Below are 26,831 nucleotides of genomic sequence, written 5' to 3' on the forward strand. Positions count from 1 at the left end.
TTGCGATTCGGCGGTCTTCCAGAACATGATCATGAAAATGCTATAGTGAAAATTCCAGATTTGATTGAAAAAGAACTAAATATACCAGACATCAAAATTTAAAACGCTAATCGTATAGGAAGGCCCCGTACACCGAATGAAACATCAAGGCATATTATCGTACGGGTTGTATACCGTTCTCAACGTAATCAAGTCTTTACAAAAGCGAGGTCACTATTTAAAAATACCAGTAAATTTGTCATTGATGATCTCAGTGAATCAGACTTAAAGAAAACAAGGCCAACAGCCATTAAGTCGCGTGCTACAATGCATAGTGATACCGGACCGACAGACAAACAGACCGACAGACAGACGGACCGACCGACATAGTGAACTATACTGACCGAAATTACTGAACATGTTTAAAAATGTTGAAATGTTTAAAAACATTTATATTTTTTTAATTTACACGTGCGTAGCCTGTCACTTTTGACGTGCTCGTATAACGTAATTTCGAGTTGAAAAGTAAGTCAAGAAAACAGAAATCGGGCAAAAAGAGTGCGCAATAACATTTAACGCGCAGTGCGCGCGCAAAAATCTGCGCACTCATGGCAATTTTGTAAACGCTTAAAATTGCCTGAAACGTACTCTTATTTCATTGAAAATAAATTTTGAAAATTTTAAGCGCGCGTACGCATGCGTTACATGCGCTACCCACGTAATTGTATTGCCATAAGATGATTTATGCCCTGAAATTTATGAGTACCAAATTTTATTTAATTGTGATTCATGGTTGTTAAGATATGATTACAAACGTGATTTCGTTAAATCGTGCGTAGATCACGTAATTTTTTATTGCGCGCACCGTGAAAACATAACCACATCGATTCCTGGCCATAAGGAATATTCTGTGAAAAATTGACTTAGCTAGATTAAACTGATATCAAGATAAGGTCATAAAGCGATAAAACGCATAGTGATACCGGACCGACAGACAGACAGACAGACCGACAGACAGACCGACAGACAGACCGACAGACAGACAGACAGACAGACAGACAGACAGACAGACCGACCGACCGACATAGTGAACTATAGAGTCGCTTCCACGCGACTAAAAAGAGGCTTGAGAGAAGTAATGACCAAGGCTTATGAAGAAGGGAAGCGACCTACTTTCAGAAATGGTAAACTCTATATCAATGGTCAGTTGTATTTTGTATTTGTATTTTGTATTAATATTTGTCCTCAGTGAGGAAATTCGGATTAGGCCCTCCACGGACCCACGGCAGCCAGCAGTGCAGCGCCTACCAGATTAGGCAATGAGAGTAAAGCATCTTGCCTAAGGATGCAATTAGTATGGTACAGATAACCTCGAACCCATGCCTATCACATGCTAGTCCGATATTACCATTACACCATCACTCTCCAGTATATACAGCACCCGCCACGATTTCTAGACGGTCTCCCATCCAGAACGCAACGGGGCCCAACGTTGCTTAACTTCGGTGATCTGACGAGAACCGGTGTTTCAACGCAGTATGGCCGTATTGGCCGGTTTTAGTTATGGCCGTATCATACCGTTGCATGGCTAACTTTAATTGTATACATTATCCTGAGAAGTAATGATCACGGCCTATGAAAAGGGGAAGCAACCAACTTTCAGAAATGGTAACCTCTATGAATGTTAATGGTTTGTTGTATGGCAACCAATAATTGAACATATTTTGTAACTGCTTTATTTTAATTACTTAAATTGTTTAATTGGCCGAGCATGCTACTATTTAATTTTTTTCCTAAACATGTCAGAAAGAAAATTCTTTTCTTATTTTATTTTTATTTTTTTTTTATCTATTTATTATTTACTCCAAAAAAATGCTAACACAAAGTATTATAAATATCTTAAATATTAATATTACTATGCATATATATTATGATTGATTTTAACATTACTAATTCATATCTTGATTATGACGCATTTGATGATCAATGGTTTTTTCCTTTAAATTGTGAATACCTCACTGAACACAAATTTCATGAACATTTTGCATCGGATACAAACCAAATTTCATTACTACACTTTAATATCCGTACCAGGAATACAAATTTTGACCACCTTTATAATTCTTTTTTATCACATATTGATTCTGCTCCTACAATTGTTGGTCTCACAGAGACTTGACTATCTGATTCTTCACATAACCTTTACTCACTCCCCGGCTATAATTTGTTAACAAACAGTAGACCTGGCGATCAACGTGGAGGTGGTGTAGCAATATACTTGCCTTCTACCTTCGATTGCCAAGAATTATCTGAATTACAATTTATGAATGACATATTGGAATCTAGTTTTGTAGAAATCAGATGTCCTAATCAAAAAAATATTGTCGTTGGAGTCGTGTACAGACCACCACAAAGTAACATATCATTATTTAACACTGAAATTGAAAACATTCTCTCACATCAAGCATTAACAAATAACAAGCACGAATGTGCAATACTCGGGGTACAGCGAAAGAAGCTGTAATGACGTCATAAGACCGGATGTAACGTCACATACACATCAATAACCGCGCTACCAAATACGGCTATACGGTACCGTCTTCGAGACGTGATATGGCTGCATCCGGTTCGAAATTAAAAAATCCGACTCTATAGCTTTGAGGACATGTCCCTGTAGTATATTCATGCTAAATCCGAGCTCAATACTACCACGAATAAGGGAGGAGTAGTACTTTATCAATGAGTGTCCAGTGATACGAAACACGGCTTATTTTCCAGGGTTGAGTTCATTGCATGCTACGGATTTTTAGGGTAGATTTAGACGATAAGGATTTTGTCAGGATGGGTTCATGATACGTTTTTGCCAGGGTGAGTTCATGCCATAAATTGGATTTCATCAGGATGGGTTTATAGACGACACGGATTTGATGAGGATTTTGTAGGGTGGGTTCATTATGTTTATTTTGTAAACCTAGTCATATATCTGGGGTTACCCTACATTTATTTTCATTGATTTAGATAAATTATGACATAGATAGGTAATAAATTATATTCATGAAAGCAATGCAGAAATAAACTATAATATAAGATTTCATAAAAACATCATTTAATCAATTCATAAACATAAATCAATAATATTCATTCAAGGAAGCTAAAACAAGTTGCATCATGATCAGAATAGTATACTGGATGGAGGAAATGATCAACGTTATTTTCCATGTTGTGGTACACGTGATCCAGTATTCTACCTTCTATGTGCGTTGATTCGTTGATTATTTGCGTGAAGCCAAGATTTGTCAAACTTTCAAATAATTTGTTTCCTGTAGGATCGGTGTTTATATCGCCGCAGATCACGGTTTTCTTGTTGTTTGATATACAACGTAAAAGTGCCTCTGTAAATTCTGTGATCGGACTATTTGGAGACCTATAAACACAGATGAGTTCAAAATTTGACAAGCCGATTTTTAGTATTTGATAGTTCTTCTTAGCCTCTGAATGAAGAGGTGATACAGTGTAGTTTGACTTCACGTATATTGCTACTCCTTTACCACGACCTTCACTACATGTGAACAATTTGTATCTTGGTAGCGGTATAATGTCAATTTGGACATTCTTCAATAACCATGTTTCTGTAAGGCAGATGCAGTCTGCATTCATAAGTTCGAAATCAGAACTAATGTCAGCTAGATGATTACGCAATGATCGAATATTCAGCTGCACTAGTTTAGTTTTGGTTGATTTGACGTCAGTCCATTCTCGGTATCGAGTGTTGATAGCTGAATTTTTTATCAACTGGGCTGTTAGCAGTGCGCCTGGATTCACGTTTATCATTTTCTCCGCATCAAAACATGTTAGGAACAACTGATCTTGTGTCTGAATACGACCGAAGAGCACATAAGCTTGTGATGGGTGAAAAATCTTCTCCATGTGACCGACTAATTTAGTTGGCGCTATTATAGTCTGTCCTTGAAATTTATGCACGGTACAGCCCCAAGCAAGTCGTAGTGGGATCTGAATGAGTTTCACGCTAGTAGTGTTTTTTTTCTCTTTGCTTCCGATTGAGTACTCATACGATATTGGTTTGATTACGGTCAATCCATCAGTTCTTTTAGTAGATTTTCTCAACATCTCACCAACTTCCTCATCATCAAACTTGATCATTACTTCAGTAACAACTGCCTGGTTATTACTGTCTGGTTTAGTGTTCACAATACTGACTGTACCCATTGCACCATTCACTAAACGATCCTGTATTTGGATGTTATATGTTAGCATTATGCGTGCGCCTTCCTTCAGTTTGAGTGTACTTTGAAATGGTGTATTATTCACGCAACCATCTCTACTGATCTTAGGCTTGTAGGTTTTCTGTGTAGGGTGTATATTTACCGCATGTATCGTATATTCAGTACCTTCTAGATCGCTCAGTCTCTCATCATTGAAATGGTTCACTTCTGCGTTAGTTCCAAACAAATGTATCCCATCTATGGGGATATCTTTAGTAACTCTCTTTTTCAGGAAATCGATATCAGGCTGTTCTTTCAGGCCATATCGGATACGTCCTAGAACTTCTGCGTATTCGCGATGATCGCCTTGACGATGGTTATAACGTAACTCTATCATAGTAAAGAGATCCCATAAGGAACGGAGTGTGAAAGAAAGAGCGAAATTCTCGTTTGATGGCTCATCGAAAATATATCTTGCTGATACGGGTCGGAGCTGAAGTAGATCACCGAACAGGACAATAGAAATTCCAGCAAAGTCTCGCTGATTTCCCAATATCTCTTGAAGTCGTAGATTCAACTGATACAACTGGTCTGCTTTTACCATTGACATTTCATCTATCACGACTAACTTCAACCCTTGTAACAACGATCTCATTGCATCTCGCTTTTTATCACTCAAACTGATAAATTTGTTTCCAAAGGGCAGATTGAACGCTGTATGCATAGTCAGACCTTTGATGTTACTGGCTGCAGTTCCTGTTGGAGCAGCAAGGATCACAAGTGGTTGATCGGGATTTCTGTCATCGTCTGTTCTCAGTGTGGCTTCTGCCCACTGTGCTATTACACGTATCAACTCTGATTTTCCCGAACCTGCACCTCCATGAACTACCAAAAGTGGTGGATCTGTTACCCTGGTCCCGAGTTGAGTAGATTTTTGTATATCTCTCAAGTATTTCAGTACCCAATTGAAAGCTTGTCGTTGATCCTCATCAAGTTTTGTCACTGACTGACACATTTGTTCTTTATCAGATATGTCAATTCGCCTGAATATCGATCCAAGATCACTGGTTACTTCGTCCTTTGTATCGACGATACCCTCTGGTTCAGTTGCTAGGTTCTGAACGTTGACATTTGTACCAATCTCACGCTGTTCATCATTCTCCTGTTCCAGTGATGGATCCAGCATATCACATATAATGGTTAGCACGATGACCATTATCCTGCGATTCGATGAAGTTTCGACCCGCTTCTACATTGTTACGATGAGGGAATAGCATATTTTTCACTATGTTTATCTCGTTTAGTTTGCTCTCATACAAGTCTAAGCACTTTTGGAAATCATCGCTTATGCAATCACTTTCTTTCAGCCACGGCCAGTAAAGTAAGAGCTCCGAGTAGGCAAACTGATGTGGTTCTTTTATCTGATTGCACTTATGTTGACGTAATATAGCTGGTCGTTGACGTAGTTTCATATACAATGTATCAGTGAGTTTGATCAATGCTGGTAGGAATTCGGTGGGTCTCACATCCAATAACAATAGGTTTATCACTCACACCATGTACTTGGTCTGTAAAGACTTTTCCTTTCGTTTGACTGAATGGACAAGTATCATACATGGTGCTGAACTGAGCAAGGGTCATAATACGTATGGGACCAGGTCGTTTCTCGAATTTCTCATGTATCGAGAGGTTTCGCTGAACGTATTTACCTTTTTTGCCAGGTATAGTAATGACATTACTATTTGCTCTGTTAGATTTTTTCATTGTACGATTATTCTCGTCATCGTCATCGTCAGGCTCAGACTTTGCGGGATCTGCATCATCACTGTAATCACCATCATCTATTTGCATGAGGAATTTCCTCCGTTTCTCCGGAAGATTAGTGTCAACCCAAACAGGCTTTATGTTGGAATTTGTCAGATGAAGGCTAGGATCCATAAGGTAAATGGCCTCAAATTTACCTTTCTCTCTGTATGTCAAGAATACTCTTGCTAGGTATCTCATTTTCTCTTGGTTACTTTTATCGCTCCCACGCATTTCTTTGGCAGCATCTATAAGATATTTCATCGTTCCGGTATCATCCTTCATGTAATAGTCGGTAATATAAGTGATCACTGCATAATAGTCCAAACAGACCTGTAGATCCATATTACCATCCCACGCTCGTATCCATTCTTTGTTGTAATTGTTGACCATTATTTCATTCACCGCTCGTTTCAGTACAATTACTGTGCCTTTCTCGCTAACTTCGAGCGCTCTGTAATAGTCTTCGTGTGAAACATCCGCTAATCGCAGTAGTTGATCTATTGATGTTTCGTCTAATTTATTCTTTTTCTGCAGATCTAGCAAGGTTTTCCTCACTGCTTCCAGTGTAGTATGATGATTGCCCAGTATCTGTTTGTATTCATCGTCAGTCAGTTGTGATTTGTTCAAGGGCTGTGCGATGATCGTTCTTTCACTAGGAAAACGTGGGAATCCGAATCTGCAATCTGTTCCATACTTGCGACAGGATTTAGTGTGACTGTGAGTTTGCAGTTGTTTGGCAATATAATATAGATCGTTTTCCGGTTTTGTATCACAGGTGATGAAATTATCTACCAACTTTACTGTCACATCTTTTTGACTATCAGAGAGATGCTTGTTCTGCCGCAGAGAATCAATAGATGATGTAATTCCTGGAAAATCTTCTTCTAGTTTCTCAAAAGTTGGCCAACAGACTCCATGAATGTGTCCAGCACCCCGTTTTTGAAACTCTACCCTGTAGTTATAGGATTCAATATGCATAGGACTGTTTTTACCCATCATTATGTTTTTGATAAATGCCTTTACTCTTTGGTTGAAATTACGTGCCACTATATCCGTGTTTTCTTGAAGTAACTTGCGCAAATTGTCTATTTTTATTCTTCCTTCTTCCGTATACTCTAGTGGTTCACCATCAACATATATAGTTTCGATCCCATCTTCCATTTGGTAACTGATGTCATGGTTCCGTGAAAGGATAGACGTGATGTTTTCTGGCCATCGTGTATCAGCACAGGACAGTGTGAAAAAGAAAAGAAACGGACCAAGATTCTCTAGTCGTGCGAACATTATATTTCGCTGTTTTTTCCAATATCGAGGTGAACCTGGAATTTGGTCAAGAACAGAAAACGCGTCCTCCACATTTTGCAATTCCCGCGATGAATTGACATTTCCCTTCAAGTAACTGACACTGATTTGACTTTCAATAGAGTGTCGTTCGAGATAATATAAGGAAGCGAAAGTGAATGCATCACTAGAAATGAATCGTCTGTCTACATTATAAAGTCTTTGACAGAAAAACTTCCAAGGAGCCAATTTGATAGCACGCAAGTAGTGTAAACCATACCGACCAGTGGGATACAATGTTGGAAATGAATTTATATCCCAACTTTCATCTCTCATGAAATTAGTAGGTGTTTTACCTTGTCCAGGTGCGACAGAAAGGCTATCTGTATCAGACCGATTCTTTTCTCTCTCCGGACAAACTAGATGTATTTCTGCATGATCGTCTGACATCACCGTGGAAAGATTATTACAGCTTTGATAACGAGTTCTTCCGTCTTCTTCATTTTCATTGGTTTCTTTAGTATCACTTCTATCATTACTATCATTATTGTCATTAGTCTTGATATTTACATCATCATCGTTGACTATTTCATCTATGGGAGAATCTTCTTCTTCGTCTGGATCATTAGCCACCTCCTGTTTGATTTGTGCGTGATAGAATTCGTTGATCTTGACATCAGTGTACCCAGGATGTCCCAGCTCTTTAAGTGTCATTATAGCTTGTATTAGCTTCTTCGGATCAATATATGCATTTAACACATAAGGCTGTTTCTCTATCTGTCGCTTGAGTTTCACTGGAATCAAACCAGCATCATCTGGCAGTCGTGGTAAACTCGTTAATTGTGACATAGTATTCAATATATCATCATCAGTTATAGGTACATAAATGACCCGGTCTTTCATTGCTGACCATCCACTAGACGGTAGAACACGTAATTTTAGGAATAAAATAGATCTAGCTACGAGTACTCTACCAAGTTCAGACAGCTCTAGATCTGGTGGAATAGGATCAAGATTCAAGCCGTTTCTCACACACATAGGTGACATTTTACCTTTCACCAAGTAACCTTTACATGTATGACAAACGTATTTTGTTTTATCGGTAGAGAGCAATTCTGCTTTGATGACGTATAGTTCATATGCGTTGTTCGTGTTCATTTTCGTTCGTAACTATTCGGTAATTTCCGTTACACCATTTTTATACAACATCCGATGACAAACTATGCATGGGTATATTGGACCATAACGTATATGTTCTAGAAATTTGCTCAATCGATCGTTCTCGGTGTTACTATGTTTTTTATGTGTGTATCGTTTCACACACTTCTCTTTTTTTTCACGATGAGATTCGTAATGACTTTTCTTCTTAGCGTTGATATCATCTCGATGAGTTTCGTGATAACTTTTTCTCTTAGTGCTGATATCATCTCGATGAGATTCGTGATAACTTTTCTTCTTAGCGCTGATATCATCTCGATGAGATTCGTGATAACTTTTCTTCTTAGCGCTGATATCATCTCGATGAGATTCGTGATAACTTTTCTTCTTAACGCTGATATCATCTCGATGAGATTCGTGATAACTTTTGAATCTACCTAGCCTCTTAGAACGATTTTCATCGCTTTCATTCATAAGTCGCTCTGTTTCATGCTTCTGTTTATATCCGCATCTATTATTAGAAGTGTAATCATCTGGATACATTTTTCTACACGTCATGTTCTTTGCCAAGTGACCTTTAAGACGCTTGAAAGACTTGCCACAACCCTTACATATGGACTCTGATGGAACCTTTGTGTCTGTAGATGGTTGATCAGGAGCTGGTTGTTCGGGAACTGATGTATCAGGAGATGGTTGATCAGTAGCCGGTTGTTCGCAAGTTGACTGTTCGGGTTCCTCAGTTTTAAATCCAACGACTACATCAAAATGCACATTGCTTGAATTTACTAAATATATGGAACAATTCTCTCGTTCTTGTTCCAACCCAAAATCATAGAGTGCAGTAGCAGCATATCTCTGCCAGCCCCAGGTTAGTTCGGTAGTGTTTGCATTGAGATTTTGATAGACGTAAATATCCGTTTTCAATAATGATGCAGCTGCAATTACCTCTAGCATCGTAGCCCAGTGGACACTATCGGCACCAGTTATTGCGAGGTTGTCCAGATGTTCACGAAATTCCTTTTCACGCGAATCTATATTACCATTGAACTCGAATTTTTCAAATGCGTCGTTTCTGTGTTGGTGTAAGTGAGTAATCACTGCAGCTCGGAGGAACCCGTGCATATACTCATTTCCGAAAATTACATAAGACAAAGCTCGAAAAAAACAATTTCCATCTGGATATATGTTTCTTTTCTTGAATGAACTTGTCAAGGTCCGTTCTATACCGTCATAATGGACTAGATGCACAGAAACCTCTAAATTCAGACTACGACATTGTCTTTCCTGCCAATTAAAAGTAGGAGGTGAGAAAATGTATCGACTTTCTATATCCGTGACATTTGCATCAACTAAGTCAGTATTCTTCTTACTGCAGTCGGTAGAGCATTGAGAGGTTTTGTGAGTTTCCCGTTTATCATACTTTGATGATCTCGCCTCTTTCAAGTGAGCTTTGCGCTTACTTGAACGAGGCATAGTGTGATATTACGCTTTGTTATATTCTATGTCTGTTTTAGTCTTGATAAAGTTTTCAACTAAAGTAGCTGGCAGAATGTGTGTAAGTATGTGATAACAGCAGGAAGCAGCTGGCAGAATGTGTGTAAGTATGTACAGCAGGCGAAGTTCAGCAAATTTTGAAATTCAATTTTCGGAGCTGATGTTGAAGTAAAATATTCTTGGGAGCTGATATCATATTACGTATACAGTATATTTCACCATAAAGTTTAAGAAAAATAGGTTTCGCCAGGGCTTACACCAAAAATGTGGGTCACACAGTTTTTCAATCCATTTAAATTACAAAGAAATATAGTAATAAGCACAAAGCAAAATAAACATGTGTAAAAGTGATAATTACCGATTACACAAAATAAGTATTTAAAAAAGATATACTGTATATCATATTGCGTATACAGTACTTTTTACCTTAAAGTTTAAAAAAAAAAGGTTTCGCCCGGGCTCGAACCAGGTACCTTCTGCGTGTTAAGCAAACGTGATAACCACTACGCCAAGAAGCCGCATTTAACTACATAACGCTGTGGTGTGTGTCACACATTGTGGCTTTTTAATTAAACAAATTAATTAACAAATAAGCACGAATGTGCGATACTCGGTGTACAGCAAATGAAGCTGTAATGACGTCATAAGACGGGATGTGACGTCACATACACATCAATAACCTACCAAATACGGCTATATGGTACCATCTTCGAGACGTCTTATGGCTGCATCTGGTTTGAAAATGAAAAATCCGGCTCTATAGCTTTGAGGACATGTGCCTTTAGTATATTCATGCGAAATCCCAGCTCAATACTACAACGAATAAGGGAGGAGTAGTACTTTGAAAATCGCACTTTTTACTCAATAGTGTCCAGATGGAGGAAGAGAAGGAGAAAATGAGTAAGTACTAGACTCGGGTACCCCGAGTAAGTACCCCGAGTAAAAATGTGTTTATTATGGGCGATTTTAATTTACATTTACTACATCACGATGAAAATGCACGCATTAGTGAATTTCTAGATACATTAATTTCGTTTTCACTTATTCCACTTATTACCAAACCCACACGTGTAACTGATACGTCATCTACGTTACTTGACAATATATTTAGCAATATCCACCCTTTCCCGGTCTCGGGAATGATTGTATCCGATATATCGGATCATTTTCCGATATTTGCAAAAACCTCGCTAACGGTTAATCAACATTGTAACTGCCATTGTAATAAGACAATTTACTCTTTTAATCCCCAATCGTTGGCTCACTTTAAAGAACGTTTGGCAAACTCTGATTGGCAATTAGTTCTAGATGAAAATGACGCTAACAAGTCTTTTGATGTATTTATGGAAAGACTTAAATTTCTTCAAAATGAATGTTTTAGTCAAAGGGCAAATCGTGTTAGAAGTCGTAAAAAAATCCCTCGTATGCCATGGATATCAAGGTCTATATTAAAATCAATAAATAAGAAGAACAAACTTTTTTATAAATTAAAAATTTCTAAAACACTCGAATCTAAGACGAAATATAACAAATATAAAAATATTCTTACATCATTAATACGTTCTGCTAAGAAAGACTATTTTTTCGGTCAATTCTAATCCGTATACAATGATATAAGAGGAACGTGGAAAGTGATAAATTCTGTATTGAATCCCGACCAAAGTCTTAAAGAGATCGGAAAAAAAATTAATGGTCAAACTATCGATGACAAACAGATCATAGTTGAACACCTCAATGAATATTTCTCAAATATTGGCACTTCATTAGCACAATCGATTCCAACTACAAACAAATCTTTTCATAGTTATATAAATGATCCGAATAAAAACAGTATTTTTTTCGTTCCAATAACGGAAATGGACGTTATTGATAGTGTAAATACCTTTAAGAAAAAAAAAGTCCTGAATTTGATGGAATAAGCAATGATTTAATTAAAAGCATTATTCCCAAAATTGTAACGCCTTTAACTCATATATATAATCTCTAATATGTAACGGGTGTGTCACTAAAAGAATGAAAATTGCGAAAGTAATTCCTTTATTAAAGAAAGGAAGTCCTCAAGAAGCATCAAATTACCGACCAATTTCACTATTGACATCATTTTCAAAAATTTTAGAAAAGCTTGTATATAATTATGCGGACTTTACATTTTTTAAACCAGTGTAATATTCAATTTGGATTTAGAGAAAAGCACACTACGTCACGTGCCATTTTACACTTCGTTGACATGATTACATCAGCCTTAGATAATCATATGCATACAATTGGTATTTTCCTCGATAACTCCAAAGCTTTCAATACAGTTAATCATGAAATCTTACTGCATAAATTATCAAAATATGGAATTAGAGGGGTGGCTAAAAAATGGTTTAGAAGTTACCTTTCTGATAGGCAACAATTTGTATCATTAAATAATTTTGAATCAAGCTGCAAACCTGTTACATGTGGTGTCCCCCAGGGTTCGATTCTGGGCCCACTTCTCTTCATAATTTATGCAAATGATTTCAATAATATATCTAATGTCATGTCGTCAATACTGTTTGCGGATGATTCAAGTCTGTTTTATTCACATGATGATCCAGATAGTCTTTGTGACATCGTTAATCAAGAACTAAAAAAAGTTACTACTTGGATACATGCAAACAAGCTATCACTAAATATGCTAAAAACCAATTTTATGTTGTTTAGTAACAAATATAGTATGTTACCAAAAGATATTATTTTCAACAATGTTCCTATTAATCAAATAACCAACACAATATTTCTTGGTATATTTATTGACGACAGACTTGACTGGAAATCCCATGTTAATTACCTTTGCAAATTATTATCAAAAATGTTGGCATGATGTATAAATTGAAATCAATATTTCCTCAAAAAGTATTAAATATTTTATATTCTACTCTTTATTCTACTCCTTAAGTGGCGCTGTGCAACACGGCGACACAGCTCGTCTCATTGTCTCACTATTGTTAAACCCACCTGAGTGATAAGCATAGCGATCAACATATTCAAGTAGTTGGCTTTAAATCTGTTCGTGGGGATCGTACAGCCGAAGCGAACAGAGATGGCGGTGGTGGTCTTTGCCTCTACATTAATGAGAAATACTGTCATCCAAATAACTCTACGCTTAAGCTTCATAAATGTTCGCCACACTCGGAAGTGCTGGTTGTTGGTATTCGCCCCTACTATCTTCCGAGAGAGTTCTCGCATGTTATCAATGTTATGGTATACATACCTAACAAAAAGCTTGAAAAGCCTGCAATTAATGAGATCGCAGAAATTATCGAAGGAATTGAGTGTAGTCACCCTGAAGCGCTGGTAATTATCAATGGCGATTTCAACAGATGCAAGCTCAAGAAAACAACGGCCACATATTATCAGCATGTTACATGTAAAGGCTGGTTTCCTGTCGACGTAAGAACATCACTTTTGTTGCGACTACGTCGATTTGTCGTAAGAAATGCGGATTTTACAGGAAACCGATTACGATCGAAAATTTACAAAATCGACGCAACGTAAGAAAAATGGTAACGACAAACGATTTTACAGGAAACCGATGACCTAACAATTGTTGCGTTACGACGTTTTCTTCCGATTTTACAGGAAACCGGGATTTTTGATCTTACGCTTGAATGAACGCCCTTGCGTCACGTTTCTTACGTCTCTTACGAAAGTTGACTTGAAGTCAACTTTCGCAAGAGACGTAAGCGCAATCGTAACAAGCAACCAATGAGCGACAAGAGTTATGACGTAATGTGTATGTCCTTATAGTGAAATAAAGCCGGACAATAACATTTGTATGTATTTACTACTATAATTTTAGCCCACTTTACGATGTTGTACATACTTTACAAATGCACAGTAGTGTCAATAATAGGCCTAATAATGTTCTAATCAGGGAGTTTACAACTCATATCAAAATCTAATACTCTTATTTATGGACGTGCAATAAACAATCAGTATCGGTAGAAACGTCACGAAAATGAACATTTGCAACAAGATAAGATATAGAAAGCCCCTTTGTAAGCAATATAATATTATTATGTAACTTTAAAAAAAAATTATTTGCTTGATTTTGTATAATTTATATTGTTTTGTTAAATTTATTCTTATTATAGGCCTGTAAATAATGGGTATCTTACTGCGGTAGTACTATCTCATGCTCGATTAAAGTATGCCTGGGCCCATAGGCCAAGGCCTAGCCTAGGGCCTAGGTAGGTCTAATAATAATAGGAATCCCGAAATGATTTGCCTTTTTTTAATTTTGAAAACTATTTAAGGCTAGGCCTAAAGGGCCAGGATAATTCATTCATATTTTGATTCATACAATAATACATAGGCCTACTAGCCTAGGCTCCTTATAGGCTAGTTTGATTAGATTTTGGTCAAATCAATTCCTATTAGTACAGTATTAATTAAGTATTATTACTAATACTAGGGCCTAGCCTATCTACTAAAAATAATATGTTGGTGTGCTGCACTGACACTGATGCTGAGTTGCACTGACACTGATGCTGAGAAGCTACAGGTACAATAACATCATTCAACATTTCGCGCGAAAAATGATAAAACCCGCTCTAAAAAGAAACACCAATCAGAGATGTTGTTTCAAATACGTCATAAATCTGACCGACGTAAGAAAAAAATTTCAACTTTCGTAACAACACTAAAATCGACGTAAGCATACGACGTGTGTTTCACAGCTAAAATTTCAACTTTCGGGAGCAGCATAACTACAGATGTTTTTCTGCGGCCCGACACGATCTTGACTAACGTCAACGACGTCAATTTTTTCTCAACTTTCGTAAGAGACGTAAGAAACGTATGAAACGCAAGAATCGTTACAAAATTCGACTTCTTACGTCGACAGGAAACCAGCCTTAAAACGAGGGACAACACGATTCTTGATTTATGCTACTCTAGTATGAAGGATGCCTATATTTCGACCCCACTACCGAACTTGGGCAAATCTGATCATAATTTGATTTTACTCAGTCCTAAATATCGCCCGTTAAATAAGACATGCCAACCAAAAATTATTAATGTACGTAAATGGTCTCCTGAAGCCGAGGAAGCCCTGATAGCGGAATTTGAATCTACCGATTGGGATATTTTTACGGAGGATGAAGATTTGAATAGTATTACTTATGCAGTGAGCTCGTACATAAACTTTTGTATTGATAAATGCGTTCCAGTTAAAAAATTGAAAATCTACCCTAATAACAAGCCATGGATCACGAAAGGAGTTAAATTACTGTTGTGTGAGAAACGTAAAGCCTTTAAGATGGGCGACTCTACTACTACTACTGCGTCGAGCTTGCTCGGATCCTTTTGACTACTTCTTTCCAGCCGTCTCTGTTCATCATTGCTCCTGGTAGCTCTTCAATTGTATGGCCGGAGTCCGCAACTAGTTGGTCAATGAATGATTTTGGGGGCCTGCCTGGTCTTCTTGTCCCATGTGATGGCATCCAGAGCATAAGTTCGCTTATCAGTTCACTTTTGTTGCGGAAAGAGTGTCCAACAAAGCGGACTCTTCTTTCTTTGATAATATCGGGGATCTTGCGAAGATTCCCATATAGCTGAGCGTTGGAGAGGTGATCTTGCCACGAAACGTTAAGAACGGCTCGTAGCATCCTAGTATATGTTCCGTTTAGAGTGTTTTCAAGTTTCTTAGTTAGGGTCCATGTCGATGACCCGTAGAGAAGGACAGACTCGACTGTGGTCTTAAAGAAATTTTTCTTCATGTTGTTTGAGATGTTGGACTTCCATATGACAGTCAGGCGTTTGAGAGCTGACCAGGCTTTGCTGATACGTATATCAACGTCTTTTGCTGTTGAGGCAATGTTGCTGCCAAGATAGGTGAACTGGTCGACTTGATTGAGAGCGTATCCGGAGCTAGTTTGAATTTGACCTTGACAGTTTACGTTCATACTTTCTGTCTTTTTGGCATTTATGTGGAGGCCGATTGAGGATGCAGCATTTTCAAGGGCGTGTAGGAGGGTTTTTGCTTTGCGACTCTAATCGTATGAAAATATTGACTAGAGAGATTAAATCTGAAATAATGAAACAGAAGGTCTTCAGGTCTAATAATATGAAACAAGTTTGGCAGGGTATTAAACTTATGAGTGGTTACACAAACGGTGGTAATACACCCACCTCAATTCCGAATGTTACTGTGCAATATGTTAATGAGTTAAATGAATTTTATAACCGTTTTAATGTTCATGATTTTAAAAAAGAAAGAGAGGCTCTATTTAGCTTGTGTCTGGTGACTGAAGATGATCCCAAATTTAGTATAAGCATTTCTGATGTACATAACGAATTTATGAAACTCAATTCATCGAAGGCTGCTGGGCCGGATAGAATCCCACCACGAGTACTTAAGGTCTGCTCTCCTCACCTTGATGGTATATTTACATTTATTTTCAATATGTGTCTTTCTTATCATGCGTTCCCGGATATTTGGAAACTTTCATGCATAATACCGGTACCTAAGAAACCTAAGATTAACAGCATGAATGATTTGAGACCCGTTGCACTCACGTCTGTCGCGATGAAAATATTGGAACGCATTATTTTAAAAATTATGCAACCTTATGCTGAAAAAGTGTTAGACCCGTTGCAATTTGCTTACCGATCACTCCGTAGTACCAGTGATGCGATTTATTTTAAATTACATAAATTGTATTCACATCTAGATAATGTAAAGAAAGGCCACTCGGCACGTATTATGTATTTTGATTTTCAGTCTGCGTTTAATACCATACAACCCCATATCTTAGCAGACAAAATGTTGAATATGGAGTTTCCCCGTCCGATTGTTCGTTTAGTTTTAAATTTCATTTGTGATAGAAAACAATTTGTTAATATTAATGGTGTTAAGTCAGAAATCGTAACCTCTGACACCGGTGTTCCTCAGGGTACTGTCAACGCACCTAAATTATATTCCTTGTATACGGCCGATTACAGATCTTTAAATGATGAGCTTTGCCCCGTTGTTAAATTCGCCGATGACACTAGTAATATTGGTCTCATAGTTTCAAACAATGATGAAAATTATCGTAGCGAAATACAAAGATTTGTTAAATTTTGTGACGATAATTATCTCCAAATAAATGCATCAAAAACAAAAGAGATGATCATTGATTTTAGGACTAAACATAAATTTAATTTTCAACCAATCACTATCAAAGGTAAAGAAATTGAAATTGTTGACCAGTACAAGTATCTAGGAATTGGGGAGACCATATAGACTACATCAGCAAAAAATTAAATCCCAGAATGTATTGTATGAGAACTTTATATAAATTTAACTCCTGTGATTTCGTTCTATAGATCCGTTATATGTAGTGTTTGGACGTATTGCCTCTCCTGTTGGGCTGGTAATGTTACCGGAGGGAATAAAGGACGCCTTGAAACTTTCATCCGTCGGGCTGGTAAAATGGTTGGTCTGGAACTGCCTTCCTTTACCGATGTGCACCTAGAACACCTCCAGAAAGATTTCGAACGCATTGAGTCGGATGCCTCTCATCCTCTCCACAAAGTGATCATAGACCAACTTAATCCAAGTGGTAGATTGAGGCTCCTCAGTGTGAAAACAAATTGATTTGCTAAATTCTTTATTCCCTCCGGTATCATCCAGTACAACAGGAAGTCAAGAAGATAATTTTATCTTGTAATTTTTTAGATGTTTTTATATGAATGGTTTTATGCTATATTTGTTTTTATTGTGTTTTCTTTGTTTTTATGACGAGCAATGAATTTCCTTTTTGAGGATCAATAAAAGTTATCTTATCTTATCTTATCTTTATCGTACTTAAATTATGGTGTTCTTGCTTGGGGAAATGCTTCAAAATCAACTATTACTAAAATTTTATTAATCCAGAAACGAGCTGTCAGAATTATCTCAGGGGTAACTTTTCGTGCTCACACCCAAGATCTCTTTCAAAAAAATAAAATATTAAAAATTGAGGATCTCTATAGATTTAATGTTGGTGTCATCATGTTTCAATTAACCGCCGGACACTTACCACCTATAATATCCAGTAAAATTCACTCAAAATAAACAATACCACACTCACCAAACAAGACAAAAAGATCAGTATCACCTGCCATTTACTCGAACTAGTCTTAAAATGAATACCCTTGTATACACTGGACCTAAACTCTGGAATTATCTTCCTTTATTTCTTAAAAAATCTCATAAATGTGCTTTATTTAAACGTCAATTTAAACTATTATTGGTTGAAGGTTCTTTGTAAATTCTTTTATTATTGATTCTTTTATTATTGATATATTTGGATATTTCTTAAATAATTTATATAATCTTTTTTTTACTTGTTTTTTTAGTTTTAAACATGTTAAACTTATGTGTTAGAGAAAAGATTTTAGTTAAATTGTTGTTTTTTTTTTGGAGTTTCTAATTGTGTTATTTTATTTTTAGGCTCTTCCACTTTATATTTATATATTTGTAAAGTGAAATAAATAAATGAAATAAAATGAAATGAAATTACTTATGTAATTACTTATATAATTACTTATAGAATTACTTATATAATTATTCTCATTGTACAATATAGAGAAGAGTATTAGACATTAACGTTCTCTCTTCAACACACTAATTTATGTTTTACGATTCTATAAATTATGTACAACATGATTATAAAGAAAAATATTTTATCTTACTTGTTTGTGTGTTTAGAATTTGTCCATGTTATTTCGATACCAATTGGGGCAACAAGCGTAATTGCAACCGACGGAGGAGAATATAGTTTTCTAGGTAGGCCCTACAGTTTTATCCAATGATTCATTTGATCAGCTTTACATATTGGAAATCCAGGAATCTGGACCATCATGGATGAAAATATTTATGCAAATATATTCAATATGCAAATGCTTTCAAATGTAGTATTAAAATTATATGTATTCGTACTTGAACAAGTTGAAATTGTTAAAACAAATATCAATCATGTATCGTTTAATAGGTGTACAATTCAATGGTGAAATTGTCATTGGTGATGATTATTTGCAACGACGACGTCAGGGTTTGGTGTCAGCTGGGGTAGATTTAGTTTATTATTCATACGCGTTCGACCAAGTTACTATCAAAGGACCAACTACTGCTGTTATTGACATTATGGTGCGTATACTAGTGGACTGATGAAACGTTGCATACTATATTTATTCATTTAATTAGTTGGAAACTTGTTCTCATGTTTACCATACTTCCTAATACTGTACGCCTAGTAACAAAACACCTTTGAGATAAGGGTATACTTTTCTTGGAGTAGGCCTACAGTAGTTGACCGTGGTTAGTTTTCCTGTTGTAGTCCCCAAGGTTGCACAATCTAATATATTGAATAAATCACTTGCATGCATTTAGTTTTTATATAAAAAAATCAATACAATTCGTTACAATCGCCAATTTTCAATTATATTACAGGTTTTCAAACATGCAAGGAGCCCTTTGTACAAGGCAAATGTTTCCTACAGTTACTACCAGAAGACTAGCATGGCAACTTCAGAATGGAGTAAAGGTTCGTGGTCAACTTGCTCGAAGAGTTGTGGTTCAGGTCAAGAGACGCGTGACGTCACTTGTACATTAGATGGACGGCCAGTAGCAACAGCAATGTGTATTGGTGTAAAACCAAATGAACAGCGACCATGTGACCAAGGGTCATGTCCTATGAAGCAATGGGCAGCTGGAAAATATGGCCAGGTAAATGTTGCATATAGTTAAACACAAAGTCTAGATAAGATCAGTAAATATGGTTGAATAAAATGCAATTTATTTTTCCTCTCTGGGTAATATTTGATTCTAAAATAAGAGCACATGATCACACGTGGAATCACGTCCAATAACATTACGATTGTATGCATTATGTATTCTATTATTGACATTAAATAGCTTGTAGTCTGTAAGCTGCTAACATCAATGTTATATACAGTAGATACCTTAACACATGTTCTGTATCGTGTAGTGTTCGGTGACATGCGGTGATGGCATTAAAACCAGAATTGTAACTTGTCAAAGTTCGGACGACGAACAAGTACTGGATGATTCCGAATGCAATCCAGATACTAAACCGGACGAACAGAAGCCATGCTCAAAGCCAGCATGTAAGTAGATTTTCTGTCTAACACAATGATAAGATTACGATGACGGTCGATCATATGATTGTGGTTATTATTCGTTCGTCTTTAAATCATAGGTTGCGGCGAGACATACACGGAAAATGCGGGTTCGCTAACCTCGCCAAATTACCCGAACAAATACAAGGCGAATGCAAATTGTGTGACAAAGATCGAAATAACGAGTGGTCGTCAAGTCAAAATCTCGTTTGAAGTGTTCAAATTGCAGAATTCAGAAAATTGCAAAAACGACTATGTCAAAGTAAGAGGATATATATATTATATATATAAATGTTCGGTTCAATGTAACCGTCTAAAAAGTGCTCAATACTGTAAAGTAGAGCTGAAATGTACATTAAGTCTGGAAAAGAAGTAAAAACTACAGTTTGGTCTCTACAGGCTTGTTTCGTGAGTCGTGCAACTCACTCATCAGGAGACTATAATGAGAACAATCAATTACAACGTTGCTTATAACCACATTTACTTGTATAATTAGCATTTACAGGTGATATATTTTAAAATGTTAGCTGTTATGTAACAATGCTTTCTTTCTGTGTCTGCAGGCCGACACAGAAAGAAAGCATACGTACGTGTGCGACGTTTCAACAAATCTTTATCTGGCAATGACTAGATGTTAGTGGTTGGAGTTATAATGCGTTTATTGTAGAGTTTTATTTTATATTTATTGTACAATGACAAATGCAGTTGTTAAATAATTATAACATTTGTATGTTTTCACTTACTTGCACATGGCAACTTCTCTTTATGCTAAGTTTATAATTCTACGCATGAATATCTTATTGTTTATTATTTTAGTTGACAGATGAAGGAACAGGAACCAATGCCGTCTTCTGTGGTTCCCTGAAGCCTTTCCATTGGACGTCGGAAACTCACATAGTAAAGTTGGAGTTTCACAGCAACAAAGGCACAAACAAAAAAGGATTCCAAGCGGACTATGAGAGCATCGAGACAGAAACAAACGGATATGGTTAGTTAGTTAGACGTATATTGTTTTTGTTTTTATTACAAGCAAATAATAGGCCAAATATACTAATTTACATATTTAAAAATATAATTTGAATGGGCCGCGCCGGAAAAGGTGGATTTGCGTGAATAGGATATGTGTGCACGTGTATTCATATTTGTATCTACTTCCTGCGACGCGAAACCAAAAATACACAGCTAATCAGGCAGATCAGTTTGACGCGATTCACACTATTACATTTTAAATTACATACCTTACATATTCACTTGGTTATTGATGTTGCTGGCGGCGTTTATCAAATGTGAAGATAGTCTTTTAAAAAATCAAAAAACAAAATTATAATCGACTATATTATTAAACTGTTTTTTCATTCACTTAGTGCCAAGTTGCAGTATGACAATGTCTAAAAATGGGGGTGTAATTTTGTCACCAAGCTACCCAGAACCTTACAAAAATAACTTCGAATGTGAAACCGTTATCCAAGCTAAGCAATCAGATGTTGTTGAACTTACTTTGGAAGAGTTTGAAGTTGAGTTTCACAACTCTTGTAGATATGATTACTTGCAGGTAGATTAATTCATTATTAAAATATTGTAAAGCAATATAATAAGTAATAAGTAATACCGTATTTATTCGAATTGTTGAGATGTGTTGTTGCAATGCAATACTTGTGTATTATGCGCATGTGGTAGGGCGTTATACGACGAAATAAATAAACGCCCGGGGAGTTTATTCGAGAGCAGGGTAGGGGATTAAAAAAATGACCTATGTTAGTTTCCTTCTTTATTTTCACCAACATACTTTCTCAAATGTTTGCAGATCACTGAGACTCAAGACGGAAATGTGGAGGACCCACTATGTGGCTCAAGAACAGGCGAAGTTTTTGAATTCACTGGCGGGATAAAACTGCTGTTTCACAGTGATAGCTCCAGATCAGATAAAGGGTTCAACATTTCTTATAAAGTAGTCAAAGCAGCTCAGACTTCATGAAGTAATCACAAAAGCTGTTTCTGGGTGGTTTAAATATTCGGCTACCAATCCCAGGGTCATGGATTCAAATCCTGTCATGCCAGGAGGTTTTTCTCTTTTGTGATTAGTTTAAGGGAAGGCCACATTATTAGCCACTGGGGTATCTGGCCTCTCCAAACTCTCACAAAAAAAATCATTAAAATATATTATGAAAACAACAGACTGAACTAATAATTAGTCTGTCAAATTGTAATATTGTTATTATTAAATGTTTTTGCTTGCAATATACACGCTTTAAAATCAATATTTTTTACTAACATTCTTAATTTAATAATTAAAATTGCTATAATGTTCCGGTGTACTCCACCAAACAATTTTTATATACATTGACACATTGCTAATACAAATATTGATATTGTAATCAGTATTAAAAGAAGTTTTTTTTACACTTATTAAAGTTTAATATTATTTAATAGTGGTCTGTAATACACGACACCTCTGAGTTACTAAATAAATTAACTATATCTGGAATTATGTCTACTATGTCTAATTTCATTCAGTCGTACAACCATAAAAAGGTAACTCAAGTGAGTAGGTACAAAGCATTACCATTGCGACAATGCACGAACAAAAAGAGCCCTACTGTATAATGGTGCGAAGAGTCCCAATTAGCTTGCTTCCACTTCGGACGTAATCGCGACGCAAATTAGTTGACCAATGTTAAGATGTAATTTAAATAATCCATCGCTAGTGATTGGTCAAATAAACTGCGTTGCGCTTAGCTGTTCTTATTGGTAGTGGGACAAGCAATATTAGGAAGCTTTCGATGTGCGTCGACCGACGACCACTACATCATAGAAATTCAACGTGTATATGAGTGAATAATTGGACGTGTTTCGTTGGTCACCCTTGCGACAATTGTAAACGCGGAATCCCCCTTCCACCATCATCACCGTTGTTAACTTAGAAAAACGGGTGCTATTTCAAAAAAGTTTCGTGACTTTAAGGTTAGAATTAATAGAACAAAATACAGTAAAACACTACTTGCATGGACTGTATAATTTTTTCTTTACCAAACAATATTTAACTTTAAATGAATTCTAGAGTTGGTCAGGCGAATCTTGAAATAGTCTATATTTCGAAGTTAGTTTTTATTCGTAAGAAAAGTATTTTTTAATATACTAATCCAGTTCTACTATTCTCTACACATTTTTTCATGTAGGCTAGTGGGCCTACTAGACAGGCCTGAAAGTGGACCCTTTTGCCATTAAATTCGGTATTAAAGTGGTATGGAAAACTTCCTTTTTTTGGAATAGCGTTTAACTGCACCTATTTAAATTGAAAGAAACGGTCGCTTAAAAACCAATATAAATGGTTACTTAAAATAATGTTCGGCATTGGTTTGCAGTGATTACAAACGCATAGACATGGGTCTGAAGCAACCGACAGCTCTCTTACTTAAAAGACAACCAGCGTACTCTCTTGACACGATAGTGTATACTTAAACACCGTAAGTTTCAAGTTTATGGAGTTATTCAGACAAAACGTATATAGGATAAACCACCCTTGGTTTAACCACTGAAATACTACGTACTTGTATCCACGTAAATGCCATTGCACAAAATTAATGCGAATTAGTATACTGTACAATGATCACCTAGGTGTAGTTTTCACCTTTTAATAGTACTGTACGTTATGAATGATGAATATCGATTTTAATTAACAGAATCGTTAATTTGTCTTCATGATTCAAGAATTCAAGATTCAAGAAATGTTATTTGTCCATAAAAATGGAAATTCACTTTGCTTGGTAGATTAAAACAACAATATTGCAACAATTTAAAACGTGCAGTATTATAACAGATTAAAAATACAAGATAAAAAGTTAAAAATACTATTAAAAATGTAAAACTATTTAAAAAGTGCATTAACGTCTTACATTAGAATTAAAAATATGAATGCTATTTACAACGAAGGATTTTCTAGTTCTACAAAGATTTGCTCTTGGGGGTCGTAGCCTAATACCTGATCTATTTAAGTTATAACAGTAATGTAACGGATGAGTGGGGTCTTTCATAATACTGTTTACTTTTTTTTAAATACTCTTTTCATAGATAAATGAACAAGGCGTTAGATCAGCTTTAATAATACGTTGTGCAATTTTACGTGGTCTCTCAATATTTTTCTTATCATTTTCAGTAAAGTTACCATAAAAACATCCAATGCTAAAAGATAAAATACTTTAAATAATACTTTGATAAAATAGAAATAAAATAGTGTTATCAACTCTAATTTGCTTGAGTTTTGTGAGAAAGTAGAGCCTTTGAGTAGACTTGCCCCAAGTCTGTATTTATTGTCTTTTTTTTTTATTTATTTGTTTTTATTTCGACCGCGATTTTTGTCTGAAAATACAGACTTGTGAAACACGTATAGAAATCGATTTGCAGACCGCAAACCTCCGATAAGAATGACGTAGGTTATCATACTGTATTTGGCTATATGGGGCGGGCGGTATGTAAATATGGATTTTGAATCAACCAATGATCATTTTGTTTCAAAATGAAAAAGATCGAGTACGTACAGTGCTGAATGTACTATCGAGACTGAACAACTGTTGATGAAATATAAAATCGTGTTGCCAAGTTGTTTTGTTTATTAATTGTTTAGTCCTCCTGTGTAGGGCTACTCAACTCGTACGTATGACCTGCCAAATAAAACGCCAATAAATAAGGTACATACCACCACCGACCGGCACACAACAGGGCTACACCACCACAAACACAGAACAGGACAGGGTCTGGGTGGGAATTATAAAATCAAATTATCTCCGCATAATATGATCCATTCAATGTTTGATTTGGCGGAGAAGCTAGCCTATCATATCAAGACGAGTTTTCATGTTCTTGGGAAAAATCCCATCAAATGTTTACCAGACTACTAGGCATATAAAATCATTTATAGCCTTCAGAAACTTTCATCAATGTATACCCAATACTAGAGCAGTTAGTGCCATAAAAATAGCCAAGTTGTGCACTTTATTACCAAAGCATGAAACTTGCCACAAATTTTCTTTGATGTATATAGATTAAAAATATCGGGGGGTGCCAAGTGTCCAACGTCCGGTATGGCGGCCATCTTGATTTCAAAATGGCCACCATAAAAACAAAAAGTGTTCATATCTTGGCAACTATAAACAGTAGAGACTTGATTCTGGTGTTAAATTGTTCACAAACCACATATTTCTATTTGCTCTAATGAAAAGTTTCGTCAAAAAATGACCGGAAATGACGTTTCTCCCAGTTTGACCTTTGACCTCTTATCTGTATATCTCAGTAACTACTGATCATTTTCAATCGATTTTGGTGTCATTTTGTTCAGAATAGAGACATTTATATTTGTAGTAATGAAACATTTTCACATAAAATGACTGGAAATACCATTTATAACCTTTGACATATATAATATGTGAACATACTGTATGTGGTTTACATTGGTATAAATGCACCTAATTTTTTTTAACGAAATAAATGACACTGCAAAAATGACCAGGAATTATTATTCTGAATTTTTGACTTTTGATGTGATAGGATAGGCGTAAAGTATGACAGATCACTGAGAAACAGCAATCACTGAGCTCATCTATGCCGACTTGTTTGCTAAACTGTGATGTGTCAATCGTTAGATAAAGGTTTTGGTCCTCTCTCCATCATCTTTTTTTTTTTTGCACTGTATTATACCATATGGACAATTTGTCTGAAATAAAAGTTGAATTGAATTGTTAGATGCCATTTTGAAATATTTTTGATGTAAAGTAGCATTCTTTCGTTGGCCTCTTTGATGTTGCATATGAGACAAGTTCGGAAAGTTTTCATTTTCATGAGTTAAGAGAATACCGTCTTTCAAAGTACTTACTACAAACTTATTTGTGCAGTAGACCTACTTTCATTAGTTAGAAACTCAGATAATTCTTGTTCATTTTCGTTGCATCTAAAAAAATGTACTCCATTTTTATGGTAATGGGCCTTTGCTGTAAACCATCTGAATCCTTTTCCTCGATTTTCTCTACTCATTGATTTTTTAGCAAAATCCGAACCAAATCAATTCGTAAAAGACATCTCAATATAATTATTCAAGTAATTCTCAAATTAGTGACATGGACCTACAATATACTGTTCTGTACAAGACCTTTTTAGGCATCCACTTGTGGACTTTCACTTTTAAGGTCTTGGTCTCCTAATCATACAAGAAACAATGTCTGATTTAATCAATCAAAGTAGTGGGTCCAGACAAAGAAGGGGATGTAATACCATCCACAGACAAAGAAGGGGGTATAAGACCATCACAGACAAAGAAGGGGGTATAAGACTATCCACAGACAAAGAAGGGGTGTAAGACCATCCACAGACAAAGAAGGGGGTGTAAGACCATCCACAGACAAAGAAGGGGGTATAAGACCATCCACACACAAAGAAAGGGGTGTAAGGCCATCTACAGACAAAGAAGGGGTGTAGGACCATCCACAGACAAAGAAGGGGGTGTAAGACCATCCACAGACAAAGAAGAAAGGGGTGTAGGACCGTCCACAGACAAAGAAAGGGGTGTAAGGCCATCCACAGAGAAAGAAGGGGGTGTAAGACCATCCACAGACAAAGAAGGGGTGAAAGACCATCCACACACAAAGAAAGGGGTGTAAGACCATCCACACACAAAAAAAGGGGTGTAATACCATCAACAGACAAAGAAAGGGGTGTAATACCATCAACAGACAAGGAAGGGGATATAAGACCGTCCACAGGCACAGA

At 36.3% G+C, this 26,831-nt stretch overlaps 1 protein-coding gene across 2 annotated transcripts in view; it reads left to right on the forward strand.

The window, feature by feature from the left end:
* Positions 1–22,420, forward strand: part of LOC140055052 (A disintegrin and metalloproteinase with thrombospondin motifs 16-like) — a 51,938-nt gene extending 29,518 nt beyond the window's left edge. For both annotated transcript variants that reach the window (XM_072100224.1, XM_072100226.1), the window contains 8 exons: positions 18,646–18,723; positions 18,929–19,083; positions 19,387–19,662; positions 19,925–20,063; positions 20,156–20,337; positions 20,892–21,063; positions 21,440–21,627; positions 21,880–22,420. In XM_072100224.1, the coding sequence (XP_071956325.1) occupies positions 18,646–18,723; positions 18,929–19,083; positions 19,387–19,662; positions 19,925–20,063; positions 20,156–20,337; positions 20,892–21,063; positions 21,440–21,627; positions 21,880–22,050 (1,361 nt within the window). In that variant the 3' untranslated portion in view covers positions 22,051–22,420. The remainder of the gene's footprint in view (positions 1–18,645; positions 18,724–18,928; positions 19,084–19,386; positions 19,663–19,924; positions 20,064–20,155; positions 20,338–20,891; positions 21,064–21,439; positions 21,628–21,879) is intronic.
* Positions 22,421–26,831: the final 4,411 nt, after the last annotated feature.

Source organism: Antedon mediterranea, chromosome 7 (assembly GCF_964355755.1).
Source record: "Antedon mediterranea chromosome 7, ecAntMedi1.1, whole genome shotgun sequence".
NCBI classification, from domain to species: domain Eukaryota; kingdom Metazoa; phylum Echinodermata; class Crinoidea; order Comatulida; family Antedonidae; genus Antedon; species Antedon mediterranea.